Raw genomic sequence first — 14,767 nt, forward strand, 5'->3', positions numbered from 1 at the left:
TGAAAAACCTTGAGAGTTTTCAAGTTTTTCCCAAATTAAAGTTCTCTAGCAACCGTAATGCAGCAACCAAGACCATGTCTTATTCCCTTGAAACCAGTTTCCCCAAAGCCCTCTCACTTGTCTCAGCTGTCTCGGCTGCGGGACTGTGCCCCAAAATAGTGGGGCTGGCTCCTATGTTGTAATAAAGATAAGGTCCAGGCACTCCAGCGTAGTAGTTGCTAGTTGCTAGGAGACTCATAAAGTCACTTTTCCTGACTTGGATGACATTCAGAACTGCTGTATCACAGGCTGAGAAGACATGGATTACCACAATTAAAATTCAGAGTCTGTCCAAAAGGAACAATTTTAGCCCTTCCCACTCTAATAAACTACATTAACTAGTCCTGTTTTAAAGAATGGGCAGTTAACTGGGATCTCTAAAGTCTTTGGCATGAAGACTCCAGGTTCCTCATGCTAACCAGCAACTTTTTATAAACGAAGTATATCTGGTTTTGACCCCATCTTCCAAGAAAGAGACAGTCATTCGGGTATTCCTACTTGAAGTGCACTGAAATTGTCGCAACAGACTCCCACAAACCTTTAAGATAATTCCAATTGTTTGATACAATTGGTGAGGTTTCACAGGGCCAAGGTTGCAGACAGATCCAACCCTCAAAATTAAAGCAATTAGCTGTCCGTCAGGAGGGGGAAAAAACTACAGGGTGAGTATTTTCAATCGAGACTATCCTGACTAACATGGTGAAACCCCGTCTCTACTAAAAATACAAAAAACTAGCCGGGCGTGGTAGCGGGCGCCTGTAGTCCCAGCTACTTGGGAGGCTGAGGAGAGAGAATGGCGTGAACCCGGAGGGCGGAGCTTGCAGTGAGCCGAGATCGCGCCACTGCACTCCAGCCTGGGAGACACAGTGAGACTCCGTCTCAAAAAAAAAAAAAAAAAAAAAATCTACTGTAACGAATTCTATTGTTAAACTGTTTAGTTAACTAAGGACCACAGTTACAAGGTTTTCATTTTTATAATTACAATGAAATGGTAAAGTTCAATTGATATAACTGTGGGACTGAAATTGTAACTTCTAATCATAGAGATTTCAAGATGAAATAATTATTTGAACATTCATACATCTTTTCTGAAATGTCGTGGTAGACCATGCAACACACTCGGAACATTTTCTGAAAATATTTTCAATGCTCGATAAAACAGCTTAAGAGGAGTGATTTTGTAATAATCACTCAGCAATACATTCACCATAACAGATTTGAGGGTTAAGGATGAGCTTTGCATGACACAGTTATTAGCAATATCCAGAAGACATTAATTGAAAGACTTGCTCAAGCACAGAAAAGCCCAAAACACCTGAAACCATTATCTAGCTTTTAAGAACTTTCTATTGTATAAAAGATATACTTTCTTAATTTAATTCCAGCTAAAATAATAACCAAAAGTTGATGCCTCAAGATAGCTCAGTTCCAAATATCTAGAAAGTACAAGATTCTTTCCTAAGAAATTTAAACATGCGATCTTGAATAGTATTTGTTATTTGTGTCTTTTTTTTTTTTTTTTTTTCTGAGGCAGAGTACTGCTGTGTCACCCAGGCTGGAGTACAGTGGCGAGATCTCAGCTCACTGCAACCTCTGCCTCCTGGGTTCAAGTGATTCTCATGCGCCTCAGCCTCCTCAACAGCTGGGATTGTAGGCGTGTGCCACCACACCCAGCCAATTTTTGTATTTTCAGTAGCGACGGGTTTCGCCATGTTGGCCAGGCTGGTCTCAAACTCCTGACCTCAAATGATCCGCCCACCTCAACCTCTAAAAGTGTTGGGACTACAGGCGCGAGCCACCGCGCCAGGCCACTTGTCTTTTAAATGTAGGGTTTCTCAACCTCATCCTTTTGTTTTGTTTTGTTTTGAGACAAGAGCCTTGCTCTGTCACTCAGGCTAGAGTGCAATGGCACGATCTCAGTTGAGAACCTCTGTATTAATAAGACACAACAAAAACTACCACCCAGCAAAAGTTTAACACCCAAAAGCTGATACCAAAGGTAGTTCACTTCCAAATCTCATTGCAAATATTTCCTTCAAGAAGCTCTGATAAATAAAATAACTGAATGATTCAGAGTTTTTTAAGTAAATAAAGTTTTGCTTTTTTTTTTTTTTTAGACGGAGTCTCGCTTTGTCGCCCAGGCTGGAGTGCAGTGGCCGGATCTCTGCTCACTGCAAGCTCCGCCTCCCGGGTTCACGCCATTCTCCTGCCTCAGCCTCCCGAGTAGCTGGGACTACAGGCACCCGCCACCTCACCCAGCTACTTTTTGTATTTTTTAGTAGAGACAGGGTTTCACCATGTCAGCCAGGATGGTCTCGATCTCCTGACCTCGTGATCCGCCCGTCTCGGCCTCCCAAAGTGCTGGGATTACAGGCTTGAGCCACCGCGCCCGGCCAAGTTTTGCTTTTTTTAAGTGTGAAATTGGTGTTTTAAAACAAAATGTTTCCTGTGTTCCTTTTCTTGATCTATAACTTAATTAGTCATGCCAGAAGTGTAGAAAAGGAAATGTAAATTAGCATACCACCTACATACATAGTGAAAAGTATTGGCAGAATCATGACTAAGTAAACATTTTTATTGGTTTTCAGCTTTTAAAAATAAATATGCATAGGGTATCATCAAGAAAATTAAATGACGGCCGGGCGCGGTGGCTCAAGCCTGTGATCCCAGCACTTTGGGAGGCCGAGATGGGTGGATCACGAGGTCAGGAGATCGAGACCATCCTGGCTAACACGGTGAAACCCTGTCTCTACTAAAAAAATACAAAAAACTAGCCGGGCGTGGTGGTGGGCGCCTGTAGTCCCAGCTACTCGGGAGGCTGAGGCAGGAGAATGGCGTGAACCCGGGAGGCGGAGCTTGCAGTGAGCTGAGATCCAGCCACTGCACTCCAGCCTGGGTGACAGAGTGAGACTCTGTCTCAAAAAAAAAAAAAAAAAAAAAATTAAATGACAACCCACAGAATGGAGAAAATGTTTGCAAATCATATATTTGATAAGGGACTTATAACTAGAATAAAGAATTCTTATAACTTACTAATAAAAAACAAAAAAAATAAAAATGAGCAACATCTCTGAAGATACATTTCTTCAAAGAAAATATACGATTAGCCTACAAGCACATGAAACGATGTTTTGTTCAATGACATTATTTATTGGAGAAAGGCAAATCAAAACCACCATGAGGAGATTATCCAATAGGATGGCTATAATCAAAAAGACAAACAATAACAAGTGTTGGCAAAGATGTAGGAAAATTGGACTCCTTATACACTGCTGGTGGGATGTAAAATGGTGCACCCACTTTGGGTAATAATCTCGTAGTTCCTCAATGAGTTAAACATAGAATTACGTATGACGTAGCAACTCCGTTCTTAGGTTTACATCCAAAATAATATTTTTTTAAAAGGCCGGGTGTGGTGGCTCATGCCTGTAATCCCAGCATTTTGGGAGGCCAAGGTGGGTAGATCACCTGAGGTCACGAGTTCAAGACCAGCCTGGCCAACATGGTGAAACCCTGTCTCTACTAAAAACACAAAACTTGGCCGGGCGCGGTGGCTCAATGTAATCCCAGCACTTTGGGAGGCCTAGACGAGCGGATCACGAGGTCAGGAGATCAAGACCATCCTGGCTAACACGGTGAAACCCCGTCTCTACTAAAAAATAAAAATTAAAAAAAACTAGCCGGGCGAGGTGGCAGGCGCCTGTAGTCCCAGCTACTCGGGAGGCTGAGGCAGGAGAATGGCGTAAACCCGGGAGGCGGAGCTTGCAGTGAGCTGAGATCCGGCCACTGCACTCCAGCCTGGGCAACAGAGCAAGACTCTGTCTCAAAAAAAAAAAAAAAAAAGTTAAAAAAAAAAAGATATTCAAACAAATACTTGTGCCATATTCATTCACAACAGTAACTATGCACAATGGCCAAAAGGTGGAAATAACCCAATGTCCATCAACTGATACACGACTAAACAAAATGTAGTGTACTTATACAATGGAATATTAGTCAACCAGAAAAAGGAGCGAAGTACTGATACATGTTACACTATAGATGAACCTTGAAAACATGACACTAAATGAAAGAAGTCAGTCACAAAAGACCACATATTATAGGATTCTATTTCTCGGTAATGTCCAGACTAAGCAAATCCACAGCAACAGAAAGTAGATCAGTGGTAGCAAAGTGCTGGGAGGAACAGTAGAGAAAAGAAGTGACTGTCAATGGGTACAGGGTTTCTTTTGGGGTGAAGAAAGCGTCCTAAAATCGACTGTGGTGATGGTTGTACAACTCTGTAAATATATCAAAAACCACTGAAATGTCTACTTTAAAAACAGGTGGAAGTGTAGCTTAATAACACTGTTGTAAAAATAAAAACAATCTATAGAGAAAACCTAGAAGATTTAATCATGATTACAGAAATACAATGTACCAACACATTACCACTCCTGACTGCTGACGGAGCTGGGGGTAGAGCCAGGAAGAAAGTTAAGGAGAAAAAGAGAAGATCACGACATTCATTTCTAATTTCACAAGGGCAAAGTTACCGTCACTGGCTGATGGAACTAAATTAAAGGTCTATGTCAGTAATACAAAGACTGAAGAATAATCAATTTAAGAACCATAATGCCAGGCGCGGTGGCTCATGCCTGTAATCCCAGCACTTTGGGAGGCCTGGAGGAGGGTGGATCATGAAGTCAGGAGTTCAAAACCAGCCTGGCCAACATGGTGAAACCCATCTCTACTAAAAATACAAAAAAAAATTACCCAGGCTAATTTCTAGCCTGTAAATATGGCTAATGTAAATGGTGGCAGGCGCCTGTAATCCCAGCTACTCAGGAGGCTGAGGCAGAAGAATTGCTTGAACCTGGGAGGCCGAGGTGATCTTGCAGTGAGCCAAGATCGCGCCACTGTACTCCAGCCTGGGCAACAGAGTGAGACTCCACCTCAAAAAAAAAAAAAAAAAAACAAGAATAAAAGAAAAAGAACCATAAAAAAACAAACGCCATAGCTCACACCTGTAACCTGTAATCCAGAACTTTGGGAGGCTGAGGCAAGAGGATCGCTTGAGTCCAGGAGTTCACGACCAGCCTGAGTGCTATAGCAGAACCCCTATCTCTATAGCAAAAAATTAAAAAATTAGCCGGCCATAGTGGGATGCATCTGTAGTCCCAGCTACTCCAAAGGCTGAGGAGGGAGGATGGCTTGAGCCTGGGTGCTTGAGGCTGGAGTGAGCCGTGATTGCACCACTGAACTCCAGTCTAGGCAGTAGAGCGAGACCCTACCTCAAAGAAAAGAAAAAAAGAACCATAAATATAATTATCAAAAATGTGGAGAAGGAAGGAGGTAGGTGACATGCAATTGTCACTCATCATAACGGGAAGCTGAGAATTAAATCATATATTCATATTATTTAGAGATATAATCATTAGAAGCACTAAAAACAAAAATCTACAAATGTAATTGTTTCTGGAGAATATCAGGCTGGATGGGAATAAAACAGGACCAGAGCAGAAGGCTGTTACAATACCTTTCAATAGAAGTGCATCTGTTCTGAGTCTCTTAATTCTATATGGAATTATTACTCTGTCTTTTTTTTTTTTTTTTTTTTTTTTGAGACAGAGGCTCACTCTGTCACCCCGGCTGGAGTACAGTGGCATGATCTCGGCTCACTGCAACCTCTGCCTCCCAGGTTCAAGCAATTCTCCTGCCTTAGCCCTCCTGAGTAGCTGGGATTACAGGCGTGCACCACCACACCCAAATAAAAACTAAAAATTTTTTATTTTTAGTAGAGACGGCGCCCAGCCTGCACACTGTTTTCAGAATCAAATTCACCTCTGCATTACTTGAGTCAAAGTATCTGCATGAAATAAGAATACAATTTATGTCAGAAAAAATATTAAACTAGATCATTATTACTGAGTAAAACTGTGAATTAAGTGTGATTTAAGCAAAACCAACTCAAGTTTGATAGACAAAAGCTGAGTCCCTACTACAAAAGGAGCTAAGAGATAAAGGTTGGATCCTTAAGAGAACGAGAAACCTCCACCAGGCGCGGTGGCTCACACTTGTAATCCCAGCACTTTGGGAGGCCGAGGCAGGCAATCACCTGAGGTCAGGAGTTTGAGACCAGCCTGGCCAACACGGTGAAACCCTGCCTCTCCTAAAAATACAGAAATCAGCCAGGCGTGGTGGCGGGCGCCTGTACAGCTACTAGGGAGGCTGAGGCACAAGAATTGCTTGAACCTGGGAGACGGAGGTTGCAGTGAGCCGAGACTGTGCCATTGCACTCCAGCCTGGGTGACGAGAGTAAGACTCCATCTCCAAAAAAATAAGAACAAGAAACCTGTAGAAAGTCCCTACCATACCACATGTAGGGTAGACAGTAAGAATCACCATAAAAAGGTCAAAACTCTGCCATGGCAAAAATGAGCATTCCAATGCCTTAATAACTTTGGGATCCAAAGAAAATTTTAGGTGAAAGGAAGTGCACATGGCACCCCCTTCATCTCTCCACCAACCAGCACAGCCGACCCCAGTTAGAACACACTTTGAAACCAAAAGGCAGATGCTGCTAATCACCAGTACAAAGCAGAATTTGCCATCAGAACAGTACTAGATAGAGTTATTTAAAACATACTCAGAGTTACAGCTGGGACACTTGGGACACAGGATTCTGAGAGACCAAAGTGGGTCATTTTTGAGCATGTCAGGTGGTAGAATTAATAATGACACCAGGCAACAGGTAAAAAGGAGGAGTGTCCTGGGGTACCGCAGGGAGCTTGGCGCCTTAGCAGTATGGAAATGCACCCCTGTGGTTATCAGAACCCAGGGAGCCTACATTATGCTAAAGAACTTGCCCTCCAAATTATCACTCTCCAAAGATATCCTATGTCCCGTGAGGAGATAGAGATGCACATTCTGCAAGAAGAAAAGAACTTACACTTTACTCCAGTTGGTTGGGTGAGGCTGATGTTAAGTTTCAAATAAAACAAAACCCACATAAGATCATGGCAAGAATACGCCCCGTGGTTCGGAGCCTCTGAAAACACTGCCCAAAGAGTGAGTGGGAACGAGCTCAGGAGACCCTCCTGGACTTTCCTGCAAGAAATTATCATTTGCTTGGAACGCGGCCACCCAGCCCAGGTGATGGCCAAAAGAGGTTTGGGTTGATAGAGATCTTGTCCCCAGGATCTGAAGAAGCCCTGGAAGATGAGGCTATGGGCTGCAAAATCTTTCCCAACAGACACTGGAGGCCTCCAACAAGGCTGGGAGGAGAGGGTTCGCAGAGCAGACCCTCACCCCTACCCCAAGGCCCCTCAGACTCAACAAGCAGATGTCACTATTGCCACGATCCCACCTTCCCTCCCGAGCAAGCAATGGGTAGCAAATCCGGTTCACCCCATTTCCATGGTCCTGACATCCCCACTTCCCCCAGCAGAGAGGATTCCAAGACCCACTCTTCATTCTGACCTCCCACTGCCCTCAGATGATGTGGTGGCTTTCTGGGGCTCATTATTCCCCCTGCAGAGTGGGCAGAGGAAACCAAGAGCAGGAACTAGGATGGATGGATTGGTCTGCATTTACAAGGTTGGCAGCTCTCAGGCAAGGTGGGAGGGACAGTGGAAGGGAGGCAGGAGAGCGCTTCTTGGGAAACAGGCTTTGTAAAGGCAGGATTTTTTGGCAGGATATCCTGTCTTGCTCATGGTCACAGAGAAGCATGTTTTGGGTCTTTTAAGGAAAAGCAACTGAATCCTCATAGCCCAATCTCCAATCAGCTTCTCCACCCATTCCAAGCTTGGACCCTCAGCCCCGTTGCCTCCCAATTAGACCTTTTTCCCAGCACAACTGCATTAGAATCCTTTGCTCTTGGCCGGGCGCGGTGGCTCACACCTGTAATCCCAGCACTTTGGGAGGCCGAGACCGGCGGATCACGAGGTCAGGAGATCAAGACCATCCTGGCTAACACGGTGAAACCCCATCTCTACTAAAAATACAAAAAATTAGCCGGGCATGGTGGCGGGCGCTTGTAGTCCCAGCTACTCGGGAGGCTGTGGCAGGAGAATGGTGTGAACCCGGGAGGCAGAGCTTTCAGTGAGCCCAGATCGTGCCACCGCACTCCAGCCTGGACGACTGAGCAAGACTCCATCTCAAAAAAAGAAGAAAAAAAAAAAAGAATCCTTTGCTCTTTAATAAAATCATACTCTAGTGGGGCAGAAGCTGGAATAAATAATACAGGTGTTATTTTTTTAAAACCAAAGACACTTCCCCCTCTCTTTCATCTTTCTTTCATGTATTCAAAGTGGTCCCAAACAGGAAATATCCATATTATACTTCGGTTTTGCTAGGTTCTAAAAGGCTAGGATGCCCCCGCTCCAACTACACCCAAGTCTTCCTTTATAGAAAGAAATACTTGGTGACAGGACTAAGCCTCAAAGGGCCCTGGGCCCATTCTGAAACTGAGATTGTGCTCAGCTGAAAGAAACTTCCTCCCACAGAGTTCTTCGATGAATCATCACTCTTTGTTTAACATCCTCTGAAAGCAGACAATTGATCAGCTCTCAGATCATTGCCTGCGTGGTACCCCCACCCCCTCCATCTCTGCAATCGTTTCAGTGAGCTGAGACCCCACTCCAGGGCTCTGCGGTAGGATGCAAAGTCTCCCAGCTCTGCCTCAGCCCAGGGGGAGAACCTCTTCACCTAGTGAAAGAGCTTCAAGGTCTTCTAGAAGAATCTCACACCAGCACTGGAGGAATCTCTGCAGCTTCCCATGCCCACAGTCTAGGCCCGTATGAATTTCTTAATGAGGTCCCTGGAGACCACAGGAACAGGGAAGGTCTTATGCTGGAGGGTGTGGAGGACGGTGCCAGAGGTTGGGAAGGGAATGGAAGGGAAAAACTCCACCTAACTATTAATATCGTGTACCCTTTTACACTAGAGCATTGTTTTATTTTTAAAAACACTATGTTCTCTGCTGAGTACTGCTTTATTTCTGAATGTCTCTTTTCTTGTTTTTTTAATAAGTGATTTGGCCGACAATGATGATGAGAGAGAATTTGTTTTTTTGTTTTTTTTTAACACAGGAGTTATAGCATATATAAAATGGAGTATTTAGAGATGAAAAGCCCTGAAGTTTAGAATTGGGAAAAACAGAAACGTTTACTAGAGCCCTGCTAATCTGATTTTTCTGGTCCTGAATTGAGGAAAAAATAAAAAAACAGAGAGATACCCTTAGAAACATACCTTCTACCTATTTGCTTAATTTAGAAAGAAAATGTACATGGAAATATACATGTGTGTATAGAATATATACACACACACATCCCCAGTGAAAGTGTGTTTTTGATACGGAAGACCAAATGACTGGAGATCGTAAAACAAGGTTCTTTCTTAACCACAAGCCTGAGTCCGCGGTGTTCAGCACCTTCATGGGAATCTGTACCTGGCCCAGAGGAACGGAATTCTCTTCCTGGCTGCTCACTCCCACTCCTCTGCCCTTGACAAACAGGCAGAAGCCCCCCTCCCGGCCCTGATTTCTAGGCAAGGCTTTGATGGGACTCTCGTGTTCTCACCTGCCTTTCTCATTTGGAAAAACCGGAGGCTTCTACCGCACATCTATGACAGGTTGTCTCACAAAACATGTTTCTCCTTTAGACAATACGATCCTTGCAGAAATCGCAGAAGTGTCAACACATGCACCTAGTAGGCCATCAGCAGACTCTTCCAAGGAATTCCTGCTCGGGCTCCAGAATGCCTGGGGTTCAGTGGGCACACCAGAACTGCAGGAATCTGGCGGGAAGGAGACAGGCCCAACGCTTTTCCTTTCTGGTTTAGAGGGGGAGGGGAGGGGAGAGGAGCAAGGAGAGAGAACTGCAAAGGGAAAGGAGAGGAAGTCTTTGTCCGGGCTCTTTGGACGAGCATTAGAGTAGAGTTAAATTGTCAGCTAATGAGATTCCCTAACCACGTGCTCCCTTTTAAGTCTAGGCCCCCAACTGATTTGATCCCCACACAACAGCGAGGGGGTGGGGGGGAAAGAGGCCTTCAGCATCCCTAAGGGCGCGAGAATTCCCAGAACAAGTACAAGAAGGATGGGAATCATTTCTGAGAGCTCAACTTTAAATAGGTTATCATATTTATTAATTGATATATAGCAATAATGCTACTGGCCACGTTCCACATCAACAGCTGAATATGGGGTTCACGGGAGTCAAATTGCACTCAGGGTAACTGAGGCAGGCCCAGGGGAACAGAAGAGACAGAGCGCAATCCTGAGGGCTTCTCCAACCACTGGATAGCCTCCAAGTCGAGTTTATGTTTGTTTGTTTGCTTGTTTTGGCTGGCAAAGGCCCCTGGGGCCTACATTCAAAGACTGTGTTTTTGGACCCAATAATTTATTCCAACAAGCAAAAGGGTGTTAAAACAGGAAGTTTTTTTTTTTTCCAATAAAATTTTAGTCTGTCGTTAAGCCTGAGATCATCTTTTTAAACTATTTATCTGATTCTGGACTGTTATTATTTTGCTTTGTTTATTTCCACACGAAACTGATTTCTCTTTTTGCCTAAAGAAAAGTAGCAGTGCAGAGCTAGTGGAGGAAAAACAAGTCAAAACACATTCACATTTTGAAGATATTCAGTGAAATTGATTCTCTTCTTCTACCTTCCCTGCTTAGTCAACAGCCTCTTCCTTAAGTTTTATTTCTCCCCTATTCAAAGATAATTACTTAGCAACGTCGATGTTTACCACGCAAAGGCTTCCACCCTCCCCAGCCCGGCTTTTTACCTTGAGATACAAAAGAGCATATGCTGGAAACCAGCAATTTACCAAACTTCTTCAGCTACAAGGCACAGCTTAAATTTCATCTCCTAGAAAGTGCTCCCTCCCAGCCTCCAGACATCTTTTTGTTCAAACCTCCCTCCTTCCTGGACTCAATCACTTTCCACAGCAGTCATTGGTTCACTGGCAACTGCCTTCCACCTGGAAGGGTTTTTCCTTCTCCAAACCCAGGTCTGCGTCCCAGCAGAGTCTTGAAGAAGAAAGAAGAAACAACTAAAACCTAATGGAAATTCAAACACATTTTTAAAAGGGCTGTAAGCGATTAGATAAGTCTAATTAAACCTAAGGCCAAGTAAAACAAGTCCTGTTCGAGCTGAGAACAGCAGTCCTTCATGCCTTTTATAATAAAAAGAAATCGGGGTTAGGGGAGTGAAGAACGCAGAAAAGGAAAGCGACAAGGGGTCATCCTCTATTACAGATTTCCTCTAACACACAATAACATCAACAGGACTCCAGTGTTTCATACGTGGCTGTCACTGTGCTATGAGGTTAATCTGTATGGTCATTTAAGCCCCGCCCCCCTGGAGACTACTCCTTATCCCCACTTTACAGATGCGCAAACTGAGACGAAGGAAGATAGAGTAGTTCGGCCGGGATCACCCAGCTTGTGAGTGACACCGGGCAGGTACTGGAACCCGGGTTTGTTTGACCTCAGCGCACAGGCTCTCAACCTCTGCTCCAACTCAAAGTATGCGCCAAGTCAGCGTGCATGGGTAACCCGATCCGGACGGCTCTGGCTCGGGATGCGGCACAGCTGTCCCGCGGGGCCGCGCGGGTGTTACCGAGGCGGGCACAGACTGCACAGTGTCCCCAAGGGCTCGCGCGCGTCCTTCAAGACCTGCCAGCGCGCGGGAAAAGGCAGGCTCCGAGTCAACCTGGGCTGACCCGGGGGCTAGACCAGAAGATGCCACTGGAACCGGGTGAGCGTGGCCGAGTCGGCGCCCCGAGGGCCGCCAGCCTGGGCCCAAGGCTGGGACACGGGCGCCCCCGGGTGCAGGGGACCTAGAGGCGCCGTGCGCGGCGGGGGCTGGGCGCGAAGGCGCCGAGACGGCATCTTTCCCCTGCAGCATCCCGCCCCGCGGCCGGGGGGAGGGGGCGTCACCTGACAGCGCGCACCAACTTCTCCAGGTTCGGAGGGGGCAGGCGGCAGCCGCTGGGGCTGGGGGCGCACGGCACGCTGCTCTCGCCCAATGGCGAGGTCTGTAAACAAAAGCGGGCCCCACGCGGGTCGCCAGCCGGGTGGCGAGGGGCGCGGCGCAGCAGCATCGCAGCGGCAGAGCTGGTGAGAGGGCGAGGCGGGGACGGGATCGGGCGCGGGGACCCAGGGCACGGCCCCCGGGACCCGGCCGCCCGGATGAGGCATTGTCTGCACACCCGCAGGATTCCGCTTTAAATGCCCCCCTCCGGGGGTTCGTCGCGGGTCCCAGCTCCGTGCGCCGGCCCCCGGGCTCTCCGCGCCGTGAGCCCGGCCCCGAGCGCAGCACGGATCGCCAAGGTGAGCGCCCAAGAAGCGTCGCCGAAAAGCCAGGCCCGGAGGTGCCTAAGTCAGGGACCAAGACGCAAACATAGACACAGGGACGCACACGCACGCCCTCCCCGAAGTTGACAAAAATCAGCCGATAAAATACAAAGTGCCGCGGCCGCCGCAGGTCAGCGCTGACCTCCTGCTGCCGAGAGGACCGAATGCCGACGTCCGGACGCTGTCATTTCCATCCGGCGCCGGACACCTGGGCTGCACTGTCTCGTCTCCCTCCTTCGCGCGAGGGATGCCTCCTCCTGCCTCCCCTCCCCAGATCTCCCCACCTCCCAAGTGTGTGAACACGAAAACAATACGTGGAAAGCCCGATCGGGGGGAGCTAGGACCCGCCGGGAGCCCCAGTGTGCGGGAGATGGGGGTCAGAACGTGCCCGGCACGGGCACCGAGGCTCTGGGCATCCTCGCCGCCGTCCGCCGGGGCGGCTCCGGCCGGACGCCCGCGCCCCCCAGGCCCGCGGTACTCACCCGCGACGGTCGTCCGGGATCTCCGCGACGGGGCCGGGCACGATGCGGGGCCGCCGGGCCCCTGGGGCTGCGGGCGCCAAGGCGTTCGCGGAGCTGCAGAGCTGCGCGCCCGACGGCGGCGGCGCTGCTCTGCCGGCCAGGCTCGAACCCGCTCGCGGTCTGCCAATGGGAGCTGTCAGGGCGCCTCCGCCGGCGGCCTCGGGGGCCGGGCAGCGGGAGCCCGTGGGAAACCGAGCTCCGATTGGGCCGCCTGACAATCGCTCCGCCTCCGGCCAGCCAATCCGAGGCGGCGGATGCAGGAGCGGGGCGTTCGGAGTTGGGCTGGTGACCGACTACGGGCGCACACCGGGTATCCGCGCCGCGGCCCGGCTCGGAGCGCGCGGCTGGAGGGGCGCGGGCGGCGCGCGCTCCGGGGATGCCTTCCTGCGAGGCTCCGGCAGCGGGGACCGGGGAGATCTCCCGCAGGCAGCGGAGGCGCGGCGGGCCGGGGGACGACCAGGGAGCCCCTAACAAAGCAGCTTTGGGAGGGCTGGAGGCCTCCGCCTCCCTCGGCGATAGGTCCGCGATGCTGCCCGTCACCCCGCATAGGTGGAGGTGGCCAATGGCGTGCACAGACGGAGCTCGAGTTGGCGCGCGCGCGCGGCTCGGCATCGGTGGGATTGGTCGGAGGTAAAGGATTTTCCTGCCACCTAAGGCGGAGAGGAAGGGGGATCGGAACGGGGGAGGCGAAGAGTCAAAAAACGTTGTGCCTGGGACAAGTGGTCTGGCTCGGGAGGCGTGTGCCCGGCTCTAGGGGGAGACAGGAACTTTTTTACGAGAGAAAAAAATCCTAACGCAGTCCCTTCCAGTGGATGCCAGAGGATGTTAGACCCTGACCAACCTCCAGGTAGGGCATGGTGGCCTTCACCAGAGTCCAGGACTCCCAGGGTTCACTTACCGTGCCCAGCAAACGAACTTGGAATCACAGCGTGGGGCTTGGGCCTCATGTTCACCTACTGGGCAGAGTAAGTGACTGGGGCAGGGTTCACGCAGACTTCGGGGGCTCCTCTGTAAAATCCGGAAACGACCGTTTACCTTTCGCAAGGTTGTGGGGGACGCGGAAACGGAGACGCTGGCGGTAGAGCCTCGAGCGAAACCTTTGCCTACACGAGGCCAGAGCTTCCTCCTGTCCTGAAGAGCTCTAGACTTCCCCGTTTGCAACAATGGCTGGGATGGATGTTCCTTAGACCTTGATTCCATACACACACGTTCGCCCCACGGGCTGGGAAGGTCTGCGCGCCCAGGGTGATCTTGTTGAAAACAAAAAGAATTGCCCACGCTGTGGAACATAAACTTAAACTGGAAAATTGAAAGCCATCCCTGATTCCTCCTTCTCCTTAACCCTCTCCCATCCATTTTTGTTAACCTTCCAAACCCATTCCTCCCATCCTCTCTCACCTGGGCCTCAGTAAAGGACTCCCATCGTCCTTCTGTCCCAGGCTTTGCCCCCTGAAATCTGTTCTCCACTTTGTAGAATGATCCTTCTAAGCAGAAAAATCCCATTTTGCGCTCTCAACTCTGGGTCTCTTTTCTTTCCCCAGAACTTGTTCACCCCCAGCCCCTCCCTTCACTTCACTAATTCCTACCCTTCTTCAGATCCCAGCTTGGCCGCCAAGGCATCTATGCAGTAGGCGTTGCTGAACTCCTGCTGTGCAGTACCTGCTCTTACAGACCCCGGGAGGCCTCCTGTACCCTGTCAAGGTTAGATGTCACGTTTCCACTACCAGTGCTTCCACCCCCTGTACTCCCCTCACAGCCTGTATTACACGGGGCTGAAGTTGCCTGTTGCACTGCAGCCCTCCATGGAAGCTGGAATCTTATCTATCTTCCCTGCTGGATCCCAGCCCTAGCACAGCGTTTGGCACAT

At 48.8% G+C, this 14,767-nt stretch overlaps 1 protein-coding gene across 1 annotated transcript in view; it reads right to left on the reverse strand.

Annotated features, from left to right (window-relative positions):
• Positions 1 to 13,667, reverse strand: part of LOC110742777 (skin secretory protein xP2-like) — a 90,375-nt gene extending 76,708 nt beyond the window's left edge. Inside the window, exon 1 of the mRNA XM_021935544.2 lies at positions 12,862 to 13,667. Within this exon, the coding sequence (XP_021791236.1) occupies positions 12,862 to 13,512 (651 nt within the window). The 5' untranslated portion in view covers positions 13,513 to 13,667. The remainder of the gene's footprint in view (positions 1 to 12,861) is intronic.
• Between the last annotated feature and the right edge of the window lie 1,100 nt (positions 13,668 to 14,767).

Source organism: Papio anubis, chromosome 4, assembly GCF_008728515.1.
Source record: "Papio anubis isolate 15944 chromosome 4, Panubis1.0, whole genome shotgun sequence".
In the NCBI taxonomy this organism is placed as follows: Eukaryota; Metazoa; Chordata; class Mammalia; order Primates; family Cercopithecidae; genus Papio; species Papio anubis.